The sequence below is a fragment of the Thunnus albacares genome, chromosome 8 (assembly GCF_914725855.1).
Source record: "Thunnus albacares chromosome 8, fThuAlb1.1, whole genome shotgun sequence".
NCBI classification, from domain to species: Eukaryota; Metazoa; Chordata; class Actinopteri; order Scombriformes; family Scombridae; genus Thunnus; species Thunnus albacares.
Window position 1 is genome coordinate 20054004 of NC_058113.1, and position 27762 is coordinate 20081765.

General features: G+C 41.1%; 2 protein-coding genes across 7 annotated transcripts in view; both read left to right on the forward strand.

Annotated features, from left to right (window-relative positions):
- The first annotated feature begins 2201 nt into the window (after positions 1-2201).
- kcnj14 (potassium inwardly rectifying channel subfamily J member 14) lies at positions 2202-6622 on the forward strand. Its single transcript, XM_044360344.1, has 3 exons — positions 2202-3256; positions 4367-4684; positions 4878-6622. Exons 1-3 carry the CDS (start codon positions 2204-2206, stop codon positions 5106-5108), a joined length of 1602 nt encoding a protein of 533 aa, XP_044216279.1. The 5' UTR covers positions 2202-2203; the 3' UTR covers positions 5109-6622.
- Positions 6623-10420: 3798 nt separating this feature from the next.
- Positions 10421-27762, forward strand: part of myh14 (myosin, heavy chain 14, non-muscle) — a 30411-nt gene continuing 13069 nt past the window's right edge. For 2 of the 6 annotated variants that reach the window (XM_044360338.1, XM_044360340.1), the window contains exons 1-22: positions 10421-10769; positions 13575-13755; positions 15658-15864; positions 17028-17184; positions 18462-18489; positions 20200-20314; positions 20753-20800; positions 21119-21130; positions 22282-22374; positions 22476-22539; positions 22830-22928; positions 23089-23232; positions 23327-23541; positions 23633-23785; positions 24020-24193; positions 24409-24582; positions 24717-24831; positions 25242-25310; positions 26351-26556; positions 26658-26779; positions 27025-27094; positions 27197-27357. In XM_044360338.1, coding sequence (XP_044216273.1) covers positions 13588-13755; positions 15658-15864; positions 17028-17184; positions 18462-18489; positions 20200-20314; positions 20753-20800; positions 21119-21130; positions 22282-22374; positions 22476-22539; positions 22830-22928; positions 23089-23232; positions 23327-23541; positions 23633-23785; positions 24020-24193; positions 24409-24582; positions 24717-24831; positions 25242-25310; positions 26351-26556; positions 26658-26779; positions 27025-27094; positions 27197-27357 — 2594 coding nt within the window. In that variant the 5' untranslated portion in view covers positions 10421-10769; positions 13575-13587. The remainder of the gene's footprint in view (positions 10770-13574; positions 13756-15657; positions 15865-17027; positions 17185-18461; positions 18490-20199; positions 20315-20752; positions 20801-21118; positions 21131-22281; positions 22375-22475; positions 22540-22829; positions 22929-23088; positions 23233-23326; positions 23542-23632; positions 23786-24019; positions 24194-24408; positions 24583-24716; positions 24832-25241; positions 25311-26350; positions 26557-26657; positions 26780-27024; positions 27095-27196; positions 27358-27762) is intronic. The other 4 variants (XM_044360339.1, XM_044360341.1, XM_044360342.1 and 1 more) reach the window with 4 other exon arrangements.

Below are 27762 nucleotides of genomic sequence, written 5' to 3' on the forward strand. Positions count from 1 at the left end.
AGAAAGAGAGGTCAACACACAAGCGAAGATGAACCCATATGTCACTTCTCACTTCAGGAGGGATCTCTTTCCCCATTTTCATTTGTTGTAGACCTTTGTCTACTCCATTTTTGTCAACTTTTGTCGCTTGAATTACATGGCTTGTTCTGTATTTGTACAGTTACAGCTGTAGCTCTTGTCTATTGTTTTGCTTTTCTCAATGTACTTGCCACAGTGCAGGGAATGATTCTGTTCACTGGTTGCTAAAGGATTTAATGTTGCATACTCTTTTTACTTATCAGGATTCAGTAGTAGAGTGCTCTGAAAGTGGCTGTGCAAGGTAAATGCTAACACTACAAGCATACCTTTTCATTGCCAGATATATTTGCACATTTCCTTTTTGCTTTATTTATACTTTTATTTGTTTTTAAGTGTTATTTCTATATATTTAGACGTGCATGCTTGCTTTGTGTATTTTAAAGTGTCTCTTGCATGTGCTTATTGGCAGATTTCATCCACATATGATAATTTTCTCTTTTGTTGTTCTCTCATGTAAATTCTCTCTGGTGTTCAGGTAGCCTTTTGTGATCTGGTTCAAACAGGGATGCTGAGTAAGACCACAAGCCCAGTTACACTCTCAGCCACCCTAGATCTCAACACGTCTCTGTTCTTCTTCTCCCTCTGTGGCGTACACCTGATTTTATCAACTTTGGCGCTTGGCCCTTCCAAAAAATGTAGAAAAAACTTCCTCAGGTGACCTGTGTACTTACCTTTTCCCTCTATATAATCCTCCACGTAACACTAAAAACATGAGTAATGCCAGAGATAGATCAAAGTAATCTCTTTCTGTTGTTTTCTTCCCTTCTTCTTATCTGTTCAGGCATAGGTGATTTCTCAGCTGTAATGCTGAGCTGTAATGAGGTATGTCTGCTCTGATAGACTAACTGCTGCAGGTGATTGCTAACAGCAGTGTAGATTGTGTCAATATTATCTGTGCAAAAATCAGTACAAGCCTTTACCAAATTCACAATGGCCATCAAACAGATGTGCAGGCCCTTAGAAAGAAAATGTGAAATTGTTAAAGCAGTGACATGATAGAACAGGAAATGGCAAACAAAACATGGTTCTTTCAGTTGGGCCCTTTAGTTGGGCAAAAGAAATTTCCTTTACTTGTGAAGAAAACTGCAAGTCACAAGACTAGTTTAAGTTAAATTAGTTAAGTTAGCTGAAACTGATACATTGAGTCTATCTGTTCATTCCCTTGTCTGCACTGTATTCGATGGTTGATGCAACATGTAAGGACACTGATTAATGACTGATGAATAATGCCATAAGCATTTGATGTACTGAAAGTACTGCATTCTTTGTTTCCTCATGCCCATACCAAGGGGTTGTGAAACTGGGAAGAACTTTGATCGTAAGAATTGGCATGTTTTTTTTGCTTTTTTGACTGCATGGTAGAAATTATTTTCTCATATCTTCCCCTGTTTGAAGTTTAATTTTTATTTGTCTGTAATCATAATTTGCATCTTGTCACAGTATTTTTGCAAGATACCCTGTAATTAGCCATTAGCCATAATTGTCTCCATCTCCATCCTTCTACTGCATTGCATTGTGGGCTTATAGCTTTTGTCGAATCGTACCCGCTCTTGGATCCCTTTTATTGTTTTGAATTGAACAGACCCAATCCTGCATGCTCTTGTGATGTCTGTTGAGGTCAACTCAGTTCTCCTGCTCCTTGTCAACCCAATTATTGCAAACTCGAGGTCACAGAAATAGACTCCTTGAGCTACTGCTGACATTCCTCTTTTCAGCTCACCTCACTTGTTTACTTAATTGATTATGATTTAAGGGTGCTGGTTGTTAATGAATGCACTTGTGGACATACTTTAAGAAAAAAACACTTTGTTTGCTGAGCGATCTATCACTGAAAGGATAGACTGTACTGGGAAACAGCATTACAAGTTGGGGAAAGGACACACAAACAAGTGGCTGACCAATGGCCTTGGAGGGAATTATCCTGTGGTTCCCATTGGGCACTATGGATTGCAATTATCTCTTTGTTAAGAAGGATTGAAAGACTGACTGTATTGTTAACACCACACAAAAGTCCATTGACTGTATCAAGGTGATAAATTACTACATCGATAATCAGATCAAGGCACACTGAGGTATTCTGAGTCATTGTGCACTTCTCCTTAAGAAAGAGGAGACTTAATAGTGCATGATGGGAGCAGCACGTGTGAAACGCCGCTTCAGTGCTGTGGTGGATGGGCCAGTGGAGGAGGAGGAGGTCATGAGGCTAGCACAGAGTGCTGCAGATACAGCTAGGGCAGGGGGGAGCCCAACGGGGTCAGGGACCCCAACCAGCCCCTCCCCAACCCATGCCCTCAATGGCAAAGCTCTACCTCTTCAGAGCAACACCAACAATGCACGGAGGCAGAGTGCCATGGGAGAGTCAGTTGGGGGAGATGCAGGAGGAGAAGGCGGGGTGAGAGCAGGAAGAACATGCTCAGGGCTAAGAAGTGGAAAAGGCAGTAGTGTAGGAGGAAGAGGAGAAGGCCGGTTATCCTCGGATTCACTCTCTTCCCCCTCCACTACCAACCGCCGGCGCGCCAGGCGCTCAAGCCGCCGGCCCCGACAGCGCTTTGTGGGCAAGGACGGACGCTGCAACGTCACCTTCGTCAACATGAGCGAGAGGGGCCAGCGGTACCTCAGCGACCTCTTCACCACCTGTGTGGACATCCGCTGGCGCTGGATGCTGGTCATCTTCACCCTCTCCTTCCTTCTCTCCTGGCTACTCTTTGGATTTGCCTTCTGGCTCATTGCCTCCGCGCATGGGGACCTTTCCATTCGGCTTTCCCCCAGCTCAGGGACCTCAGGATCAGGAGAGGCTGGGTCTGGAGGAGAGTCGGATAGAGAGGCAGTGGTTGAGGAGCCGTGCTTCCTCCAGGTGAACAGCTTCATGGCAGCCTTTCTATTCTCCTTGGAGACGCAGACATCCATCGGTTACGGATTCCGAAGTGTGACCGAAGAATGTCCCCTGGCGGTGGTGGCGGTCGTTTTGCAGTGCATTGTGGGCTGCATTATTGACGCCTTCATCATCGGGGCAGTCATGGCAAAGATTGCCAAGCCCAAGAAGCGCAACGAGACACTGGTGTTCTCTGACACAGCTGTGGTGGCGCTGAGGGATGGGAGACTCTGCATGATGTGGAGGGTCGGTAACCTACGCAAGAGTCACCTGGTAGAGGCGCATGTCCGAGCACAACTACTGAAGGTAAGTGGAGGGAGATCAATAACGGCCATAATGAGAAATGCAAAGAGGTCAGAAAATATGGCAATGATAAAAAAGACAAGCCTTTCCTTTTAGAGAATAAGGTCAAAGAGGTGATTTGAGGGTAAAACTGAAAGAAAAGTAAAAGAAAGAATCACCAAAAATATACAGGTTGCTGACGTGAGAGATAGTGGTGGAGGAAAAAAGGTTTCAGTAGTGAGAAAGAGAGAGCGCTGAGACCATCTGGCCTGTATTCTGTGGACCGTAGTTAATGAGAGCTTGTTTTATTTTCCCTCAGGGGTTAGGAAGATTTACCATGGATTAACTTCCCCACAATTCTTTAACTGAGAGCCATTGTCCTTCATCATCTCATTTTCCCTTGTGTGTACTGTATCTACATTAGTTTGGGTGATTGTACTCTATACTAATGTTTACTCTAATCTCTGACCGTATGTTACAACATGTTTCCTTGTTTGCGCATGTTTTGCCATGTTCATTGTTCATTGTGTGCGTTTGTATGCGTGTGTGTATGCTGCCACAGTTGTCCACAGGGTCAAAATCTGTGGAGCAGTGAGGCTACAACATAGACAGTTTGATCTCTCTTAATAGCATGACCATATCAAAGTTCAGACAGGGCAGATGAGATTAAGTTTGCGAGGATCAAAGAAATACGATTCTAAATGCTGGGCCTGGATATTGTTCCATAGTAAAGGTTGGGTGAGTGATAAGCCTATGGGTGGTACAAATAAAGACTCACATTGTCAAATTCAGCTGAATACAATAACCAAATACTAAGCTTTTGGGTCAGTGCAAGAAATTTCATTTCCATTGTTTTTCTCAGGAGGAAATGGTGACTCTCTCTCTCTCTCTCTCTCTCTCTCTCTCTCTCTCTCTCTCTATATATATATATATATATATATATATATATATATATTACTTACTCCTGCCTGCCTTTGGCTGTTGTTTGTTTCACATTGGAAATCGTTTCTAGTTGCCATTTAATGTTTTCCTACATCTGAAAATCAATTTTGTAACATTGCAGCATCTAATGTGGAAAGTTTTATGTACCAAATAGTGACTTTATTTCACTCTTTATTCCCAACCTGCTCTCAGCCAAGGGTGACTCCAGAGGGAGAGTTCCTCCCGCTGGATAACGAGGACATCAACGTGGGTTTTGACACCGGCACTGACCGCATCTTCTTGGTCTCGCCGGTGACAGTTGTCCATGAGATCAACGATGAGTCACCCTTCTTCGAGATGGACCGAAAGACCCTGGAAAATGACTCTGAACTGGAGGTTGTCGTCATACTTGAGGGCATGGTGGAGGCCACGGCCATGACCACGCAGTGCCGTAGCTCCTATCTGGCTTCTGAAATCCTCTGGGGACATCGCTTCGAACCAGTGCTCTTTGAGAGGAAAGAAGGTTACCAGGTGAGAGAGGAACAAAAGAGTTATACACAAAGGATAAGCATCCTTAGGCCCATGATATTATCTCCATAGTAAAGTGGTATGTTTGTTTGTCTATAGTTTGAAGGGGTCTACATGCTAATTTTTATACCTCACAAAAATGTGTCTTGAAAAATAAGTGAACCCCATTTATTCTTGTGTTCTGTCCTTTTTCCAGGTGGACTACTCATTCTTCCATCGAACATATGAGATCCCGAACACACCCTCATGCAGTGCAAAAGAACTTGCTGAGCAGAAGTACATTCAAAGCTCACGCTCATCGTTCTGCTACGAGAATGAAGTGGCTCTGCAACTCGTCTCCCCTGATGATGAGCCTGGCCAAGACCCTGAGTGTCCCTCCCCACCAACCCGAAGGCAGTCACTGTCAGAACATCTCCACTACAACTGAAGTTGGGGGACAGGAGGCCTCAAGGGAAAAGAGACAGGAGGTTGACCCAGGCATTGAGAGGTAGTACAGGCAAGGAGAAAGGGTTAGACAGGTAGGAATGGGCAGGCCAAGAGAGCCAGGCTTAGAGGTAGATAAGACCATGAACAAAGAATTTGCCAGTATCAGCATATGAAATAGGAAGCAACATTGTTTACAATAGTCAGACAAGTTCAGAAGAGGAATAGGTCAAGAAATCCATTCAGATTTGAAGTTTGCAAATGAAACAAGGTTTTGGTTAGCACTACTGCACAGATTAAAGGATGAACAGAAAAATAGACAGGAGATGGACAGATAGAGAAACAGTGGGAGGTTTGGGGTCACTATAATGGGGAGATGGGTTACTACACTGACCTAGTTGTCTGATTGGTCCTGGCAATCTTTCAGAATCATTGAAAACGTGTCTGCTAAGTCTCAATCTGGCCCATCACTACCACAACACGCCCATCTGACTTTAGAGCCAAACCGGCAGGATATACAAGAGCACCCCATGGTGGCTCTAACCTGCAACTGCACTCCCAGCTGTATGAGCCTGGCTGGACGAATTTTGACCTCGATTTGAGGCAGCTTCTGTATGCAGTGATTGGTAGTGTACCTAACGAGGTACATCTCAGGAATGTATTTCACTATGATACTGACTTATCATTTCAAGGTTTTATTTTCTTATGGTAAGTATGGAAAGTGCATTTTTGTGACACTTGGAGCGTGGGGGCTGCTTGTTAGAGCCAATGCAAAGCAACATTTACATAGAGAAACAGCTGAAAACTTGCAGCGGTTTTGAGCAGTCTCTTTTCTATGTAATGTACTTACATACTATGTAATGTTGTTTGTTTTTTGGCATTTTTTTTGTTCCCGAGTGCACTAATATCTACATTATCTCTTCATGCTCTTTGTTGATACAAAACAACCACACTGTATTGTTTTGCTCTGTCACTTTTGGACAGAGCAAAAATAAATAAATAGATGATGAATGCAGCAGTTGTAGTAAGCGACTGAACTATGACATTATTACCTTAAAAGTGTCTTGGCACTTGGACCTTGACCATCTAAGATTCAAACTGGATCCAAGGCAAAGGACTTGCTCTCATCAACTCTGTATGTGCATCGGAGGCCTATATTCATCCTCAGCAGTAGAATGGTACTGAGATGAACCTGAGTGGAGGATGGTATTATGATGATGGGATGACTTATCGTGTCTACATCTCATAGAAAAACAACAACTGTCTAACATCTCCACAAGTTGATGGGGATTGAACTGGAAACTACACCACATTCATAAAAAAAATATTCTGTATTGTAAAATCATGTGACGCTCTTCTCTGATTCTAATGTGTTACAGTTGGTTTTGCTCGTAAATTGTGAGAACATAATAGTGGGTGGTGCCTTCATAACAAAGCAGAGATTTTGCAACTGTCCCTTCATCTGCAGCAGTTTATTTAATATTTGAAATGTGCTTAAACCTTATCTTGTGACTTCATTTAGAGCAGTGTTACTTAAGCAAGTGTTTTTTTTTTTCAAATCACCTTAACATTTGTAGTATGTTGTGCTAAGTAGACAAACATGTTTGTGCAAAATAAGTGCTGTGAATCTGCTCAGTGACTGAGAAGTCTCAATATGAACATGCACTGATAAGGATGCTTTAGCTGCATTATATAGTAGACTATGTAATAGTTGCACTTTGTAGTTATATAACAAAGCACCTGGAATGTTCTTATTTATTTTAGATCTTGTATTGATTTACAGTAAATTATGCCACCTGAGTATTAAGTGTTCTGATTACAGGAGGTGTTGGGAAAGGAAGTGTCAGGAGTGCAACACGATATTTAGTGTTGCCCTATAATCAGCCTGTCCAATGCACAACCTGGGATCTTGTTCTTTGTACTTTGCACTAGAGAAATATATATATATATATATATATATACATACACTTAGCGGCCACTTTATTAGGAACACCTGTGCAATTTAATGCAATCCAATACAACAACTCTGCCATAAATTCTACTTTTACAAAGATTAAACATTTTCAGTTTTTGTTGATATTGTCAGAAAGGTGATGATTCTACTTTATGTTTATTATTGAGGTTGCAGTGGATGGTGGTGTACTGAAGGGCACTGTATTGAAAAGTGTTCCTAATATTTTGCCCCCCTGATGTATATTAATGGAGTGGACAAAATATTATACAAATAAAATAAACTTTTCAATATAATGCACCCCAGTACACCACCACCCACTATGACCTCAATAATAAACATAAAGTAGAATTTATAGCAGAGCTGTTGTGTTGGATTGCATTAGATTGCATAGGTGTACCTATTGAAGTGACGAGTGAGTATGTGTGTGTGTATGTGTGTATGTGTGTGTGTGTGTGTGTGTATGTATATATATATATATATATATATATATATATATATATATATATATATATATATATATATATGTGTGTGTGTGTGTGTGTGTGTGTGTGTGTATGTATGTATGTATGTATGTAGGTTTGTATGTATGTATGTATGTGTGTATATATATATATATATGGAGACAAATATCAATGAAGCTCTGCAGCACAGTAATAGTGTGGGATCAGCACAGGTTTACCTCTACGCATCAGTCACAGTGTTGTTTCACTTGATTATTGAAAAGATGCTCTATGGTAACCTCGGGGGGGTGGGGGGGTCAACGTATTGATAACATATTATCTTTTACAATTAGTGTTAATGCTGTTCTTTGTCTGTGTCCTCCTTTACGCTTCTCCTGTATGGCTACCATGTTCTATTTATAGGCTGCATGGTGGGTCATGTTGTTCACCTGCTTCCACTTCCATGAAATATAACTTAAACTTAGAGCACCATCACTTTAACCATGATAGCGCTTTTTAAACACTGCAGAAGAAAAATATCCATTGAGGTTTTTTTATAATATCACTGGTTGCTAGGATTCACACTATACATAGTGGTTCTTTAATAGGTATTTAGAGTATATTTCATACATAAAACTACACCATTTTTAAGTAATTTAGTGAGATGAAACCAATAAAAGCTGTAGCTACCTTTCCTGGGGTATTTTACTAGAGAAGAAGGGAAAGTCCCACCCTGTTCTAAGACTGAAATGTAATTTCAGAGCTGCCTCTGGCACAGAGCACTTCCAAATGAAACTAAACTGTGTTGTGGAGCAAATAAAACACAAGGATTGAATTGCTATTATTGGTTGTTTCTTTTTCATTTTTTTCATTTTGTAGCGCTCATTGACTGACTGTTTTACAAAATGTCATCCAGAATTTAAAATTGCTCTCATCTTAATTTTTGCATTTACATTGACATATTTTTCTATTTCCTTTAGCTCTTCTACAGCAATGCTAAAGAAGAAATATGCATTTGTTATACTTAAATGTATCATGTCCATATTATGCAGAGTATCATTGTGATTGTGAATAAATTAACTGTTTTCTTCTTAAAAATTCAACAAAATTGTAAAAGAAACTGTTGCAAGGGGCACTAATTGTGTTTTAAATATCTCCACTTTTACATCAGAATTACCTGCCAGAGATTAAGCTTTAATCTTTTGTGTCTTTTTTCTTAAATCGTTTTGTCACAGAGGGAAGTGCAAATATTTTTTTCTTGTGTAATGTCCACAACTCTATATTTTCACTCATGCCTCTGGACCTAAACCCAACAATGATTTTTATTTATTTATTTATTTTAAGTGAAAGAATGTTAAAACCTTCTGATGTAAATTGAACTAGTATATATAACTTGTAATAACTGAATTGAACAAAGTTGACAGTTAGAGGAGAAAAACTAAAGTATACATTTTTTTTTTTTGTATTGTCAAAATAACCTGGAAATTTCTGCCAAATAATTAGTTTATATCTAGTGAAACAACTTATCACAGGCCCTGAAACCCGATCACTGCTGATAGATCAGAAGAATAAAACATGTTGTTAAAAGAATTATGACCCTATAGAAACATTTATAGCTAATAAATGCTATAGGATAGATATATAATATATAGTCTTAACTTAAGGTTCACTCACTAGTTTTTTGGTGAGCTTTCCACCGCATCTCATTGTCATCAAAGAATAGAGTTTGCTCCGTTATACTGTAGTTGAAATGGCAAATATATTTTTTTCTACATGAGATATAGGCTACAAAATATTTCATAATATTTCTATTTTACTTTACATGGGTATACATTAATCATCAAGTACAAATTTGATTTCCTTACGGGAGTATTTACATTTTATGCAACTTAATACTTCTACTCCACTACAATAAAGGAAATATTGTGCTTTTGACTCCACTACATTTATCTGACAATTAGCCTATAGTTACAAGTTAATTTGTAGATTAAGATTTTACAAAAGCAAAACAGAGGATTATCTTTTCATCATCATTGCAAATCACCAAAACTAGCTCCACCTTAACCACAGTAAAATAGTATAAACACATTAATTAATTAATTAATTAATGCATCAGTAAGAATAATACAATAATATGATATTCAATACTAACAATTTTCTGCAGATGAGTTATTTCACTTTTGATACTCAGAGAATATTTAGCTAATAATAATTATGTATTTTTACTTAAAAGCATCAGAATCTACATTGGCCAAGTATGCATACAAGTAGTTTGACTCTGGTTTAGTGTCTCTAACATATTTACACCAAATAACAACAGAACAATCTTCAGAAATATACACAAGGAATTACTAACTTATATACAGGTGAAACCATTTCTGTGGAATGTAAACAGGATACAAATAGTGCAAAAAAAGTGCAAGGAATGCTGAGATAAATATTAAATGTTTAAAAAAAATTGACATGTTATTTTATATACATATAGTAGATGGAAAGTAACATTTTTTGTTAATGGGGTATTTAAACAGTGTGGTTACCTTTACTTGAGTAAAGGATCTAAATACTTTTTTCCTCCCAGTACCCTGGTACCTCGGGTACTCGGCTTCAGTCGGATTTTCTGGGGATGATCTGAATCACGCGCCTGGAGTCAGATCTTTCCAAGCAAACCGTCTGTTGTATTTGGACAAATCCGACCTCAGATCTGTGTCTGCGGTCACCAGCCGCCGCTGAGTCGTAAACAAAGGGCGCGCAAATCTCTCTACTCTAGCGCGAGAGTGCCGCACAGGCACCTGCTGCAGCGCTCTGATTGGCTGATTAACACGTCAGTTACAGATAGCCCCGCCCTTTGTCTGTTCTCATTGGTTAAAGGCGGAGATCTTTGTGCAGCCGTTGACGCCATTCGTCGCCGCACCCGTTTCATGCCAGTAGAGGGGCGGAAAGCTGGTGCTGCATTCACAGGGCGGGTTTACGGCTCGGTTGTAGGATTTCATTGGAGTTATCCTTCGCTAAAAAACATCTTCTCGCACCTGGTTGGTCTCCTGGCAGGAAGCGCTGTTCCTGGGCTGAAGCCGCCGCCTTGCCCTCACTGCTCTCTGTCTATTTTATTCCCACCGAGAAGTGTGTGCGGCTCTACGGAGAGAGCGGTGCAATGATAAAAGCCGCATATGCGGTAGGCTACACACCTATCAGGCAGAAAAATATCCAAGAAACAGCCTCATCCCGGTTCTCCTCGCACCGCAGCCTTATCCACGACTCAGAGCGGAACCTGAAGGTAAGAGATTTAATTGCCTTTACCCTAATCCAACTCGTAAATAGCCAGTGTAATATCCTAAACGTATCATATTTCTGTGTAGCTGGCTAACCTCGGTAGGTTAGTCTAAATGCGGTGGCATAACGCCTAAAAATGAAACCTTGGTGGGACAAGAGGCGTTCATACTGGTTGGATCTTTATGTACGCCCTCGAAGAGAGGCTTACATCTGACCTGAAGTCTGGCAAAGGAAAACTGTCTGATCATGGCCATTTTATAAAGGATTTCAGCCCATATAATTATAAGGTACAGGCCTAATGAGTTTTGTGTAAATAGTAATAATAATGTTAATAATAATAATACAACCTAGCTATTTTTCCCAGTGATCATGGCTTGGTTTTGTAGCAGCCACATGTATGCGGTTCACAGAGTCAATTAAAGGCTGGGCCCCATGTGATTGTTCATGTCTTATGTTGTAGGTGTGGTTGCCTTCATCCGTTTTTTTTTTTTTTTTGTTTTTTTTTGTGCAAGGGAATACAGCCTTGAAATGCTGGTAATTTATAGGGGTCACGCCGCAGCTGTAATGCTCTGCAGTGGCAGTGTAATTATTATAGCCACTGGCTTAATAATGTCACCTCTCCTCACTGTCCGCTGAAGTGCGCAGATGCCACGCTATCATCACCGATGCAATGCCCGTTTGCATCAAAGCTGGAGGAAAAAAGGCGTCTCCAGCCTCCCCCCATCCCCTCCCCCCCTAAGCCCCCCACGTACCCGTTTAACACGCACGCAATCACGCGCACGCACCCACACATTAATTGCACACACACACACCACAGGACCTCCCGCAGTGAATGACCTCAGTTCAAACTCAGAAGGTATTGTCTGTGGGCTGCTGCTCAGTGTTCAGGGTGTTGCTATGGAGGAGAACAGTCAGGTTTTGGCAACTCCAGATGCTGCAGGACGAGTTTGCTGGTCAGTTCAGGCTGTGCTGCATCTACCTGTGAGGTCTGTGTGTGTGTGTGTGGGTGGTTGTCAAGACTTTGCTTTAGAGGGATCATTGGCATCGATGTGGCTCAGCAGCAGCATCACACACTGCAACTATATCATTCAAAGTGGTGAGCTGTCAGTATGCCTTTCAGTCCTCCTCTGTGATCAACGGTAAAGATGATTTAAGAATGGGATTAAAAGACTATTTTAATGCAGTGGATACTGTACACACATCTTAGAACTGTAACAACAAATAAAATACAATAGAAAGACCAAAGCCTGATATATAGTAGCTTATTCCTGTGCGCCTGATAGACCTGCATTGTTGTCCAAGAATGACTAAAAATACATTCATGAGCCACATAGTTGCACAGGGTGACAGGTGACAGGCACTGTAGTTTGTTCCCACATCAAACATACACAGTCCTGAGTGACGCAAATACTCGCTTGAACACTAAATGCATCTGTGAATGTCCTTTTTGGGCAAAGGGCCACAGAACAGGCCACAAGACATTGTTTCTTTGATCACAATAAAATAGAGAATAACACCAACTTTATTCTCTAAGAACAGATGCACAAAAGGCTGCTTTATGACACTGAAGGAATCACATATTCTCCATACTGACTAGCTGGGTGGTGGCAACTCTTTCATCAACTTGGTTATTCCACACCCAGAGTCATATTGCAGTAACAGGTATGGAAACGGCAGGGCTGGGGGCTGGATCCTGTCAGGAGCAGACACGGCGGAAAAAACTTAGACAGAGATGCATAGCAGGAATCAGGCCCGATGACATACCTGCTGAGGCATGGAGACGCCTAATAGTTGACACATACATGCATGCACGCCGGCACAATAGTTACTTCAGAAGACCTTGTGGTAGCTCATTCCTCCATGAAGCTATTTCATGAATTCAGAAAAAACAAACATCCTCCAACAACTCTCACATATCTCTGACCAAATATGTCAACATGCAGAGGCTATTAACTAATTTGCTTTAATATCAGCAATGAGACTTTAAGACAAGGTCAGCCAGTGCTAATACTGTAATATTGTACATTTGTTACACGCAATTGAGTTGTTCATTGTGGGCCATTGTGGACAGAGCAGCAGCTAGACCTTCGGAAATGATGTCAGCCCCTCTGGCCTCCTCTCTCTACCGAGAGAAGTTTTCTCACAGAATCACCGCTGGACATGATTTCTTAGTTGTCAGAACAAATCTAGAAACATGTTGTAGAACTACAGTTGTACTACATGTTTCAGAGTAGTAACCACTTCTAGCTACTGTCACCTCGTCTCGTGAATCAACATTTCGGCCACTAGTTCTCAGTAGAGTTTAATCTCTTTGGCCTGCAGTAGAAAGATCTAGTCTAGTTTCTCTTGGTTTACCAGTAGATTCAGTCTATTTCGATCCTCTCCCCTCACTGCTATTCCACCCTTTTTCCTCCTTCTTCGCCATCCCTCCCCCTCTCACTTGTCATGTCAGTTTACTGAGTCGATTGATGTATCTCGCTGTTCCTCCACCCCTCCAGCCCTCCACCCACCAATCTCTCTGTCCTTCTTCCATCCCTGTCTTTTCCTTGATTTGCTGTGTCTTTCAATTAGGCCATCATCTGAGCTGGCTATGGCCTGCATGCTACTTGCGTGCTCCCACTGCTCTTTCTTTATGTGTGGGCGCACATGAAGTGTCTTGACACAGAAACGCATCAGCGTCACTGTCCGACAATTCTTTACATCATCCCCATCGCTCCAGTTTTCAGCCTTCCCACAGGACAAGAACACAGGCTCACTTTTTATTATCCCCTTTTTTTTTCTTCTTTTTTTGTGTCGTTTCCTCTCCCAGTGCCAGTAGTACCATGTCCAGGCCAACGGGGGGCGGTGCCAACGATGTCACCCGCTTCCTGTCATCGGGAGCGGGGCCAGGGTCTCCCACCACCAACTCCGCCGTGTTCACTGCTGCCAGCCAAGCCGACTGGGCGGCCAAGAGACTAGTGTGGGTGCCATCGGAGAAGCATGGCTTTGAGGTAAGTTGGTATGGTCCACTGATACCCGGTCAACAGAAATGTGTTGGCTTTTGTTTCCAACAAGCACCAACTGAAATCACACTTGTAAAGAAATTAAACTGAAGCTCATTTTCAGGGCTAAATTACATAAAAGGTTAATTTATTTGTACAACTTGCTATCACATTCCTGTTTTCTACTATCAGGGTATTAATGCACTGGTAAATTATTGACCCCAAGTGTTTGCCCTTTTAGATTGAAGGTGTGTCAAAGAGGTGGGGCAGTCTGCGTCTTTGTATATGAGTGTTATCATCTTTTATGAGCTTTTTAATCCACATGACGGTGCCCTATTTTCCCTGGCTTCCCTCCATCCTGTTAGATTCTTTAATATGCCTTGTGATGCTTTCCAACACATTTAGGCCTAATGACTATCACAAGGCCCTTGTCATAACATTCATTTGTTCCACTTTGCCTTAGTACTTGTGCAATGCACACAACAAGTTTTCATTACTGTAGGATGTGACATATGAATTCGATGTCCTCTCTCTGAGCCTGCCTCTCTCTGCTGGACTGGTTTAGTGGAGAGCTCTATGAATAGAACAATACTCTCCTTCAGCCTCCTAATGTTAAAGAGGCCGTTGCAGAGACACTGACTTCATTTTACACTCATGATCTGAGAATGGCACTGTTGGCCAATCTCTCTCACACACACACACGCGCACACACACACACACACACACACACACTCACATACCGAATACACACATTCATACACTGTACACACACTCTTAACACAGGAACGTTTTCATCCAGTTTCTTATTCTGAGCGTGTAGTTCAATCTGTGACTAATATACAGCCACACGCATGCAAACTCATACACACACACACACATATTTTGTGTGTTGTGCATGTCAAGTAGCAGAGAGGATGAAGTGTAGCAGAGCCGTGACCTGGTCAAAGCTAGAGTTCCCTGCTTCCTGTCTAACCAGCACAAAATCAACGGCATGACCAGAGAGGTCCTCTTTCATTTTCTGTCACTGTCTATTTTTGTCTGCCATCGAATGCAATCAATCAATCAATCAATCAAACTTTATTAATACAACACAAGTCATACATCAAATGCAACTCCAAGTGTCGAACATGAAACGGGAAACATTTAAATGAATAAAGTATAATATAACTAATAATAAAATAAGAGATAAGAAATAACAGTTAAAGTACGGTAAAGTAAGTTGAATTACACACACATTAGATAAAAGCCATGCTAAAAAGGTGTGGTTTAAGTTTATTTTAAAGATATCCACACTCTCTGCTCCTCTCAATCACACTCTGCCAAAGCAGTTTTACAGATTTTTAATCATGTTTTCAGTGCTTGCTTCATTTTAAATGCAGAGTACCAGGTTTGATGTAGAATCAAAGGACTAGACCAGAGTTTTTTTTGTTGCTTTAGATTTAGCTTAATAAATGCAAATCATGCATATTTTTTGAAAGTTTTCCTACCTGAGCTAATGGTAGCCATTTTCTTACATTTCTTACTGATTTCTTCAAAATCTTAAAAACTTGCTTGTGATTGCTAATCCAACATGTTATGCTCTTCATTTCAGTGTATTAAAGGACAATGAACATCCAAAATTTAAGACTTCTGAGAGGATTTGAGGCTGCCGAACAGAATATTTTTAAAAGCAATAAATGATTAAATTCACATCAACACATTCAAGAGATTGATTCTGGTTTATTTATTATTCTGAGATTGATTTCCTGACAGCGTATCTCATGAATACCATGAAATCTTGACAACTTTCACATCAATAAATACCTAAAGCTTATCTGCTAATTCATTTTAATAATCTCCAGTACAGCAACTCCTCTCAGCCATCATCTTTCATATTCCCCTTATTTAATCTCTCTCTCTCTCTACTAACAGTCGGCCAGTATTCGAGAGGAGCGTGGCGATGAGGTGGAGGTGGAGCTGACCGACAGCCAGAGGCGGGTGACTCTGTCCAGGGAGGAGGTGCAGCGGATGAACCCCCCGCGCTTCAGTAAAGTGGAGGACATGGCCGACCTCACCTGCCTCAATGAAGCCTCTGTGCTGCACAACCTGAGAGAGAGATACTACTCCGGCTTGATCTATGTGAGCGCGCAACACGTTTAATGCACGAGGGGGTGAAACGCAGCATATAGCAAATAAAGAAACACCAGCACGCAAGAAGCAGTTTGTGAACACATGTATATGTTAGCTGTGAGCACCCTGGCATCTCCTTTGTAACTGATACGGGATGGTAAGAGAAGTGAGGAGTCAGTTTACAAAGTTGCTAGTGTGTGTGTGGTGGCAGTGGGGGTATCTCCAGTTTCTGGTGTAGAAAAAGAACAGGGGTCAGAGTGCAAGGAAGGAGTTGGACAGGATAGATAGTTAGGAATGGAAGTCACAGTGACGTAAAAGACAATTAAATAATATACAGGCGATTAAGTGTTGTTTTAGAGATAAAGATATCAATTGCTGGAATAGCTGAGAGAGGCGTATTACTATATGAGATAAGATAAAGTGTTTCATTCATTACCCTCACTACAGTTGGAGTGCATTAGGAGAACACTACTGTCTGGGTGTGGATGGGCTCTGCGTAAAATATTTAGTTCAATTTCATTTACACAAGGCCAAATTTTCCTTTCTGAATGAATTATGCATTTTTAAATCCTACAAAAAGCAGCACATTTAGAAATGCTGTGTCATTGGTGACGGAGTCAGTTGTGTATTTTGAGAGAGGATGATGTTATGTGTATTTATATATAGTATGTGTGCAGTTAGTGTATCTGTCATTTCCCCACGTGAGTATTAGCTTAGCCCTGACTGTTCACATAAGGTGTCCTGCTTACTTGTGCCACAATAAATATCAAGAAGAATGTTGTTGAACTGCGTAATATATTGTAACCAGAAAAAGACAGACTATTAATGCTGTACTTTCTACTGAAGCAACTATTTAATGAGATATTACTACTCCTGCAGGTATCAAACAGGAAAGGCAGGCCACTCACAGTTATTGGCAGTCTCCAGGAATCCATCATAAATTATTTAACCCAGTTCAAAAACAGAAAGTAGTCCGAAGGAGTAATTACATCCAGTGTTTCATCTTTTGAGTGGATTATAAAATATGTACACCAACCTTTTCAAACATAACTAGAAGTAAATGAGGCAGTTTTATTCTGACTGGAATGATATCCTGATTGTTCTCCATGGAAGACATATCCATATGAAGAAATGGTAAATGTAAACCTCTCTGTTCTGTGTGTTTTTTCCAGACGTATTCAGGGCTGTTCTGTGTTGTGGTGAACCCTTACAAGAACCTGCCCATCTACACAGAGTCCATCGTGGAGATGTATCGAGGCAAAAAACGCCACGAGATGCCCCCGCACATCTACGCCATATCAGAGGCCGCCTATCGCAGCATGCTGCAAGGTACTCCGCACTATCTGTGACCTCTGACCTCTTACTAACTCTGACAGTGTGGACAAGCCACGCATCTGCTATCAGCTCAGCTGTCCTGAAACATGGTGCTGAATCTCATCTGTGATCTTTGATCACTAAGCCACACCATAAGAGTCATTTGAAGGTGTGGTATTTTTTCTTGACCTGTGGCTGTTATCAAAAGCCTGTAAAAGTGAAAACAAATATGCAAGACGATGTTTTTCGCAACAGAGATTTCCAGGTGTGGCAGCAACCCTTGTGACAAGCAGTAGATTGAGTAATATCATTGTATATTTGTAGTAGTGATGACGGTAACCATATGGCAGACATTTTTTAGGTCTTACTTGTCCATGAGTCTTACCTGTTGAGTCAATGAGATGAGACAGAGAGAATTCCCATCAACCATTAAAAAGCCGTTAAAGGCTGATTGAGCAATATCTCTGCCTCAGGGTGTCTTCCTGAGATAGCAGGACAAGACAGGTGAGGCTTAGTGTCTCTGTGTCTTACCTTTTTCCCACCACCCCTCACCACCCCCGGGGTAGGTTGTAGGCGTGTTACAGTGATTGAACCTGCAGGACCAGTATAAATTCTTCCAGACTAAGCGCGTGGGAATCCTTCAAGGCAAACACACAAGTGATGTTGCAACCAATGTCCACCCATTGACTCCCAGTGTCATGTGGTTTGGCAGCCTGGAGAGACCAGTCGAGCTGGTGACCTGCTTCTCTCCACAGTACTAATTAGCAAAGGAGTGACTGACATGTCAAGAGCACAGCGAGAGATTTAAATCCTGGAGCAGTGGTCTAGTCCATCGAGTCCATCTGCACACTCATGTAATATGTATACACCTATCAAAACTTGAGGTGTGAAGCTCTGTGGAAGGGACCAGAGCACTTTATGCCTATAGTAGTTAGCGGGGGTGGAGGCTCAGTGTAACATGAGTGGCACAGCCAACCTCCTCACCCCCATACAGCATATCACAGTGTGTTATTTCAGTGAATTGTACTGTATGTCTGCATGCGTAGACCTTCTAATAAGCAGAGCTGTTTGATGTTGATTTTGTCAGCCATGTATTAAACCAGATGTTTTACACGGTTGCAGAAATGTAGAATACTCCCATCTAATACTGACGCTACTTTAAGAGGCTCTATCTATCTTTCTACTTTGTTGTCTACAGACAGTATTAGACAGTCTACAGAGTGATGATTGAGCTATGAGTGATATGCATGATGTCATGTCTTCACCCAGTTTTTTTTTTTATTCTTTCACAGACAGAGAAGATCAGTCAATCCTCTGCACGTGAGTAGCCTACAATGGGACGTCTATGTGAGAATTGTTTGCAATGTGTTGTGAGGGAACTTTTTGTCAGGGTCACATTTAGAGTTTCTGCCTCTCTTGGAGTGTGTCTGTGTATGTATGTGTCTGTATGTGTGCTTTCACATGTCTTCATTGGTGTGTATCAGTGCCTCCAAAATCCTGCACACTGTCGATCACTTGTCTCACTTTATTAACGACGTTTTGGTCCTCAAACCTTCATCAGGAAAGGTTCATACAGACAAAGAGCACCGGTGCCATATATATATATATATGTAAATGCCCGGGGGAAAAACACCAATCAGAGGCTGTAAAATAAGGTTAATGAGCTCCTCTGGCTTTTCGGGCTGAATCTAATTGATAGAAATATGAATATAATAGAAAAATGCATGCATCAAAAAGGTTCAAATAAGTGCATATCCCACAATAACAACAAATATGTTAAAGGGATTGATAAATATCCTGCAATAAAAACCTTTTTATTACAACAATTATTTTTACAAAAATTATTAGGCCTGCTTAGAGGATAAATATAAATATTAGTATGAAGATAGTAACTATAAGTTAAACTGAGTAAAGAATCTAATTATGGAAACAAGAATACTCCAAACCTATAGAATTCGCAAATAGTCAAATCACCCAAAATATCAAAAAATGTCAACAAACTTTTAAGGTTAAGGTTACATTTAGGCCTTGGTTAGGGGTAACATGAACAGAGGTGCCACACTCACACTTACATAAGAAGAAATATAAGTTAATGTAGGAGAGATGAGATGAAAATAGAGGAGGATTCATTCTTAACCAGATGTACAATATTCAAATTGTGGACAAAATCGTTTTTTATTCACACAGATCTAATAATTTTTTTCACTGTTGTGGATGTAAAAAATGGATATTTTAAAAATTAGGTCCTAGTTTGTGTGACCCACACTCCTCTCTTGTTCCCATACATTTCTATGCAGCTGCTAATACAGCTACCACTCCACTGTTTAGCATTTTTTGGTCCTCAGAATTTCATTAATTTCCGTGATGGAGTGACGTTTGCTGTTGATGCTCATTGTTCATGTACGTTTTTCTTATGATACCGTTTGTTGATAAATGTAAATGTGCACATGCAAGTCCAGGACAAACAAGATATTTTTAAACATTAATTCAAAGAGTCAGGTCAAAAAAAAACTGATCAGAACATCAAGGCCTGTAACGTAAATGCAGGCTGCTGTCCCTGTATCCATCGTTCGTCCACCTACCTGTTTGGGCCTCTGGGCCTGTAATCTCTCATCCCGTCTCCCTGCCAGACTCTTCCTGTCATTGTCAAGGATCCCACTCTAGGTTCATCTTGAAATCAGTGTATTTGGGACGAGGCTCCTGCTTCTTTTAGATCTTTTTTACGGCTGCTATTTTTGCTCCGTTCTCCTTCGAATCTTTTCCAAGAGCAACAACGGCGACAGGGCCTGTATCCTCCACACCTGCTTTCTGTTTAGACCTGTGGCTTTGAATGCGCTGCATGGGCTCTATGTTTATTGGTGTGATAAATGTATGTTTGCCACTTGCTCCTGTGTGTTCTCTCTCTTTAAAATGCTTCTGTATACTGTTCAAAATTGGGACCATATGTGTTGAAGATGGACTGTTGTAAAAAAAGAATGGTATTTATTGTCTTCCTTACTTGGTTTGTGTGTGTGTGTGTGTGTATTTCAGAGGTGAGTCTGGAGCAGGGAAAACGGAGAATACTAAGAAAGTCATACAGTACTTGGCTCACGTTGCCTCCTCTCATAAGAGTGGCACTCTGGGCAGGAACAAGGAAGCTTTACAGGTACGTCGCAGTAGAGAGACTTTCTAGGAACACCAACTATAAATGGGGAGGGATATAATATGAAGATGGAGACGTTAGGTGATGAAAGAGTTTTTGAGCGAACGAATCAGTGTTTGAAATAGTTATTTAATTAGTTCAAGGTTCCTTTTTACATCCCTCTTGCTGCTGAACCACAATCTTTTAAACCTGCATCACATCACTTTCTCTCTCTTACCTCTTTTATCAAATTATGCCTACGAACTTTGTGATTATAAAATATCATCTGCTAATATTATGTAACATCTTACCTTGGAATGGGTTTTCTTTCAATCAGTCCTGCTTTTTCTACATTTTCTCAGCATTACTCCTTATCTTCCTAGCTTCCTTCCTTCCCTCACTGTTTCCTCTCATTCTCATCTTTCTGCATTGTTCCTCTTTCTCTCTTTCCTGCATGCTCAGATGGACGGCTCAAGGTCCTTAACCAGAGGCAGCTCTATGGTGATCAGGGTGAGTTACCTCCATCCTGCTCTCCCGTCCTTTTGCTTTCGGCCTGTCCTATTTTCTGCCTAACGAACCCCACGATGACTCTGACTAACCGACAAAGTAACCTTAAACGCTACACTTATGTGGTTCCTCATAACAGCTAAGCCTTGAACTGTACTGAATATTTGGTTTTTGCTTGTTTGTATTCCTTTGTTTGTTGTTGTTGTTGTTGTCTTATTTGTCTTTTTTTTTGTTTGTTTGTTTATCCTGTCCATTTGTTCACCCATCCACCCATTCTCCTCCCCCCTAAAAACTTCATCCCCCCCCCCCACAATTCGTCAGAGTGTACAATATGTGAGTATGAAAGTATTTAGACAACTTGGGGTTTATTCATAGTTGGGGGTCACATGTAGAATATTAACTAGAGCTGATATGATTATCCTGATACATAACGAGAATCATTATCAGTCTTCTGTCCATGGTGCTTTTCTCTCTGACTGTTCTAGTGTTGCTTCATAATAAAGCCTGTCTTTCTGGATCTCTAGTTTGGGCACTTTTTAATCTTCTTCTAGTAGTAACTAGGCTGAGGGTTGGTTTTCAATTCTCAGTAAATGCCACAGGTATTTACCTACCTGTAGGTCTAAGGTGTTTTTAATCACATGACCTATACAGCATGTGTGTATGCGGTTAAATGACACATTCGAGAGTGGGTGTGGCTTTGTGTGTAGCGAGCGATCAAGTGTACACACTTAAGTATGCGGTTTTGTTAATATGTACACTGTACACATTGTTTGCTTCGTGTTTTGTCATTATGAAAAGTGCTGACCTCTTCTTGCGTGTTTGTGTGTGTCTGGCTTAAGTGTTGGCTGGCTGGCATTCCTTGACAGTTTTTATAACCACCTCCTGTAGCTAAATCCCTCAGTAACCATCACTGGCTGCTGCTGCTGCTGCTGCTGCTGCTGCTGATGCTGCATCGACAGCTGCTGCACTAGCAATGCGACAACCGCAGTAATGCATTGCAGCGCTATCTAGAATCAGCCAATATGTAGCCTGTGTATGATGTTAGCATCTAAAGCTGCAGCTTTCCTCTTCCCCTTTTTTTGCTCTACAACAGTGGTTCTCAACTGACTCTTGCTTGAGTACTAGTTAAACTCTAGAGATTGACTTTTAATAATGTAAGAGATTTAATTTTTTATATATTAAATGTGAAACATGATCAATTTCTTTAGCATTGATTGCTTAACTAATGAGGGCCCATTACTCTTACTGATGTTGAGAATCATTTGTTCCTGGGTCTGGGAATGGTGTGTGTGGTGTGGATGCTATTTTAGGTCCTAAAATGCACCCTTTGTGTCACTGCTCTTGAAGGATGAGTCATGCATTTTTTTTTATTTTACATAACAGATCAGTAGTTACACCAAAGACAGGATCAGTAAATGGTGCATTTTAGTGGACAGGCCCTCGTTGAAGCTCTTATCTGATCTGATGTCTCCTGTGTGTCTCAGGGCGAGCTTGAGAGACAGCTGCTGCAGGCCAACCCCATACTGGAAGCCTTTGGCAACGCAAAGACTGTCAAGAATGACAATTCCTCCAGATTTGTAAGACCTGTCTAGATTAATTATACATTCACATCAGGCAGTTTGAAGAAATGAATGAAGAAATGGACTGGAACATAAAACCACTTTTCCTCCTTCCTCAGGGTAAATTCATCCGTATTAATTTTGACGTGGCAGGGTACATCGTTGGTGCCAACATTGAAACCTGTATCCTTTTTAAAATATTATCACATTGACAAACAAGTTGCTCTCTAAGTGAACTGTCTGGTTTACAGGATAGTTGAGCTAAAAATACTTCCATTTATTTTGACCCTCTGTTTATCTGTGATGGCCTGAGGTGCTTTCTGAAATTAGATTTGTAGGAGTCTACATGCTCTACCACTATGCTAATTTGCTAGAAATAGACCAGGACTAAAGCGTACATCTTTGTTTTTACGACATGAAGCAGCACTACTGTGTGATATACGGTTGTACATGTCCATGACTTGTAAATCCAGACCTCCTGGAAAAGTCCCGGGCCACCCGTCAGGCCAAAGATGAGAGGACGTTCCACATCTTTTACCAGATGTTGTGTGGAGCTTCAGAGGACACAAGAGGTGAGTGAAAGGACAGAGGTTGACTACAATGTGATTATGAAATACTGATATACTACAGAACATACTGTGTTATTTTGTTCAAATTTACCAATGTCTTATTGTGATTTATGCCTTTTATACTTAAATCTTTCTGTTTCACCTTTTTTCTTCCCATCTATAGCGGACCTGCTCTTAGGAACTGCTGATGAATACCGCTTTCTCAGTGGAGGCTCCATCCCAGTTCCCGGTCAGAGCGATTCAGAGAACTTCACCCAGACTATGGACTCAATGGCTATAATGGGCTTCAACCCGGAGGAGCTGCTATGTAAGAGAGGAGAAAGAGAGAAAGTAGTTTATTTCTTGTACATTTGATCTTTGCTATAAATCACCTTTCCTCTCCCTGTCTTACCTCTCCTCAGCCATGCTGAAGGTGATCTCTTCTGTGCTCCAGTTTGGGAATATTTCCTTCACAAAGGAGAAGAACCAAGACCAGGCATCCATGCCTGATAACACAGCTGCTCAGAAACTGTGCCATCTGCTGGGCATCAACGTGTTGGAGTTCACCCGCGCCATACTCACCCCGAGGATCAAAGTGGGTCGAGAGTATGTGCAGAAGGCCCAGACTAAAGAACAGGTAACAGATACCACATGGGCACAGATATTTGTCCTCAACTGACATCTGTCACTTTGGGGTGTATCTTAATAGTGTGTCTCTCTTGTTCCAGGCTGACTTCGCTGTGGAGGCCTTGGCTAAGGCCACATATGAGCGTCTGTTCAGATGGTTGGTGCACAGGATCAACAGAGCTCTGGACCGCAGACAGAGACAGGGAGCCTCCTTCATCGGCATCCTAGATATTGCTGGATTTGAGATCTTTCAGGTTTGTACATGTGATGATGGTTTGTTTGTATGCATTAGGTACTTTGTTCTAATTCAAGAGAAGGGATTTTCTCTGAATGTTTGTGATAACAAAGGAAATGTTTTATTTTTTCATTTAATTTTTCAAGTGTGCACAATTGTTCTTTTACTTCTGGTTCTTTTAGGACATTTTGCAAAGTGATTTAATTTATCCAAATTACTTTTATTAAATCTTTTCTGTATCCCACCTCTGCAGCTCAACTCCTTTGAGCAGCTGTGTATCAACTACACCAACGAGAAACTGCAGCAGCTCTTCAACCACACCATGTTCATCCTGGAGCAGGAGGAATACCAGCGGGAGGGCATCGAGTGGAACTTTATTGACTTCGGCCTGGACTTGCAGCCCTGCATTGACCTCATCGAAAGACCAGTACGTACACATCCTGTTTTCCAGACAGGGACACAAATTACTACTTGTTAAGTGATTAGAGTGGATTGAACCTGTGGCCTATACAACCTGTTTAAGTCACCACATTAAACCGCATCCAATGATGAATAAATAAAAGCAACTAATATCAACAGAAACACAAACATGTAAACACACACTCTGCTTTGATACACTGCCATGTTCCTTGTCTTTGTCAGGCCCACCCACCTGGTGTTCTGGCCCTGCTGGATGAGGAGTGCTGGTTCCCTCGAGCAACAGACCGCTCGTTTGTGGACAAGCTCTCTGGAGAGCAAGGCAGCCATCCAAAATTCTTCAAATCAAAGCAGCCACGCGGGGAGGCTGACTTCTCCATCATTCACTATGCTGGCAAGGTATCGCTCGTTTTTTTTTTTTTTACCGCCTCAATGGCCACCATCTTTCCCAGTCAAAGTTGAAAATTGTTTACTGCCCTCTGTAATGTTTTATCTCACCTTTTGTCTCCTCTTTCTGGCTTCTCCGCTGTCAGGTGGACTACAAGGCTGATGACTGGCTAGTAAAAAACATGGATCCTCTGAACGACAACGTGGCATCTCTTCTCCACCAGTCGTCTGATCATTTTGTCTCAGAGCTCTGGAAGGAGGGTGAGGCTGATTCACTCACACATTTATTCACTACTGTTTACAGTAGACCTTTAATTCATGGACTTCACACATGTACAGTATGTTAAAATGTGTAGAGTAATGTACTTTAAACTGAAACAGTAATATAGTTTCATCCTCTGCATTTTTCTAAAGCTTGTCAAATACAAATAATGAAGCTTTCTGTTGCAAAATGTACTAACTTTACTGTTTTCTCTCCTTTTCTTTATCATGCAACTATTCTATCTTTCACTGTCTGCTCATCTATCTGTTCCTCTTCCTTCTTGTTCTCTCCCGTGTCCCTTTTCCTCTTGTTCTTTTATCGTCCCTTTCCACTAATTTGCTGCTCACTTGGGCTCCCTCTTTCCTTTCTTCTCATCTTTTTCCCTGTGCTTTCCTTCTCCCTGCATCAGATATTCAAACTCTTCCTCGTGTGTACTTCTTTGACTCTTACGCCACAATACAGGCTAATGGCTCGGACAGTAGGTTTTTCCTCCTCCTCTGTGTGTCACACTCACATTCCTCACTCCCACTTCTGCTCACATTATTGCTTTGTTTTCTGTCTTCCCAGTTTTTGATTGTAGTGTGTGTGTATTTGTGTCGTTTTTGGCATTATTAGTTTCTTTATTAGTTGACATTTGTGCTGTAGTTTCATAAGCAAACATATATTGTGATTTTTTTTATCATATTGTCACTGTGCTGTTAGTTTTGTTGTTCTCTCTTTGCTCTTTCACTGCATTTTTGCTTCTAGTGAGAGTGCTGTGCTTGTGTGATGTAACATTTTCCATTTAAAAAGAAGTAATTCACCTTGGTTTTGTAGAGATTTGACAGTGTGAAAGGTAGCAGCATGCTCACAATTACTCACAAAAGCAACATTCAGGATCACATAGTAAGAGTTGTGCTGCACAATACTGCCACAAACGAAGTGCAACTGGAAGAGTTTCATACAAACCGACCACATGCAGAAATGTGATCCTGAATGAGCTCAAGAGATGCACCAACATATCAGACTTCTAACATCTAAATATTAACTTTAGATGAGTATTATAATCAGTGATAGGTATTTGTCTGATAATGAAGTTTATATGTTTGTGACATCTGTTCTGTAAGAATGTCACAATCAGGAACATAATAAAAGTATCGTCATGGTCTTTTTTTTTTAAAACAAATATGAAAACATGCCTGTCTAGACATGTCCAAAGCTAACAGCTTCAGCTAGAAAAAGCTTAACCTGTAATGTACCTGCATTATACTTCGACTGTGTTTGTGTATCTTACAGGCTGATATGGATGTGAAAACATCCTCAATTGGTATTGGCTTCAAAAACAATACCACTGCATCTCTAATGAGCTTTAAATCCATTGTGTACCATCTGATATCACTCTTTGTCTAGAGCCCTGATCGCAGATGTGAAATCATTATTCCACGGCATTGACATGTCAAATAAAGTCTGGCAAACAATCACTTACAGTCCAGTGCTGCTGAAACTGACACCCTGCTCTGTGTGTGTTTTTTCATCCAGTGGACAGGATTGTGGGTCTGGACCAGGTTTCATCAGGAGAGAACAGCGGGTCGGTCACGTTCGGAGCAGCAGGACTGAAGACAAAGAAGGGAATGTTCAGGACTGTTGGTCAACTCTACAAGGAGTCCCTTGCCAAGCTGATGGCCACGCTGAGGAACACCAACCCCAACTTCCTGCGCTGCATCATCCCCAACCACGAGAAGAGGGTGAGACTTAATGAGGGAGAAGGGATAGGAGTATGAACACTGACACAAACTGGAGGAAAGATCTGACGTTTTGTCTTTTTCTCTCTCTTCCTCTCTGTCAGGCCGGTAAGCTGTCACCCCACCTCGTTTTAGACCAGCTGAGGTGTAACGGAGTTCTTGAGGGGATCCGTATCTGCAGACAAGGCTTCCCTAACCGCATCCCATTCCAGGAGTTCAGACAGAGGTGTGTGTGTGTGTCTGTGTGTGTTTTTGTATCACAGAAGAGACTGGACAACACACTCCAATCAACAACCTTTCATAACCATCTGTCCCTCTCACTTTCTTTCCCTTGCTCTCTCTCTCTCTCTCTCTGTCTCTCACACACACACAACTTTGTTTCTCAAGCACTTTCTCTGGCACCTGCTAATGACCCTTTTTACACTTAATCTCACTCAAACACACACTCACTAAAACACATTTGTCTTCCAGATATGAGATCCTGACTCCGAATGCTATTCCTCGCACCTTCATGGATGGCAAACAGGCATCAGAACTCATGGTGAGACATTTTTCAGTTGCTATAAAGACACAGTATAGTGTATTTTTATTCAAATGGGGGACTGACCAACTAGTATTAACTGTACCCTGTTTCCTTGTTCAGATCAGTGCTTTGGAACTGGATCACAACCTGTTCAGAGTGGGTCAGAGTAAAGTCTTCTTCAGAGCTGGAGTCCTGGCTCACCTGGAAGAGGAGAGAGACCTAAAGATCACAGACACCATCATACGTTTCCAGAGCGCCTCCAGAGGCTACCTTGCACGCAAGTAAGAGTTTTACCTAAAACTAAACATTAGCAGAGAGTGACAGATATAAGAGTCAAATGTTTATTTAGATGTTATTAGATGATTTTGATGTCAGCAGCTTTTGACAGCATTAAATTGTTAATCTTGGTGGTTATTTTTAAATGGTTATAAATAAGTCATTGGCCAGTCAACAGTTATTTTTTTGTCAACTGAAACCAACCAAAGGGATAAGAGAAGCAAGACATCTAACACTGCTGGGGATTCTCTGTATGGCAGTTTTGTATTTCGCTCTTAAAGGAGTATTAATATTTAATCTTTTCTCAGCCCCTATCAGTGACTCAGGAATTTCAATGGTATTGACAGGTATTTGGCACAGCTTATGGAAGCCTGTAAATTACATAAATAATGACGTTTTTACAGAGGCAA

Bases quoted from the DNA above. Each gene is read 5' to 3' on its own strand.
- kcnj14 (XM_044360344.1), top strand. From the start codon at position 2,204: ATGATGGGAGCAGCACGTGTGAAACGCCGCTTCAGTGCTGTGGTGGAT. The intron at 3,257-4,366 runs GTAAGTGGAGGG...ACCTGCTCTCAG, and splicing joins TCCGAGCACAACTACTGAAG to CCAAGGGTGACTCCAGAGGG. The intron at 4,685-4,877 runs GTGAGAGAGGAA...TCCTTTTTCCAG, and splicing joins AGAGGAAAGAAGGTTACCAG to GTGGACTACTCATTCTTCCA.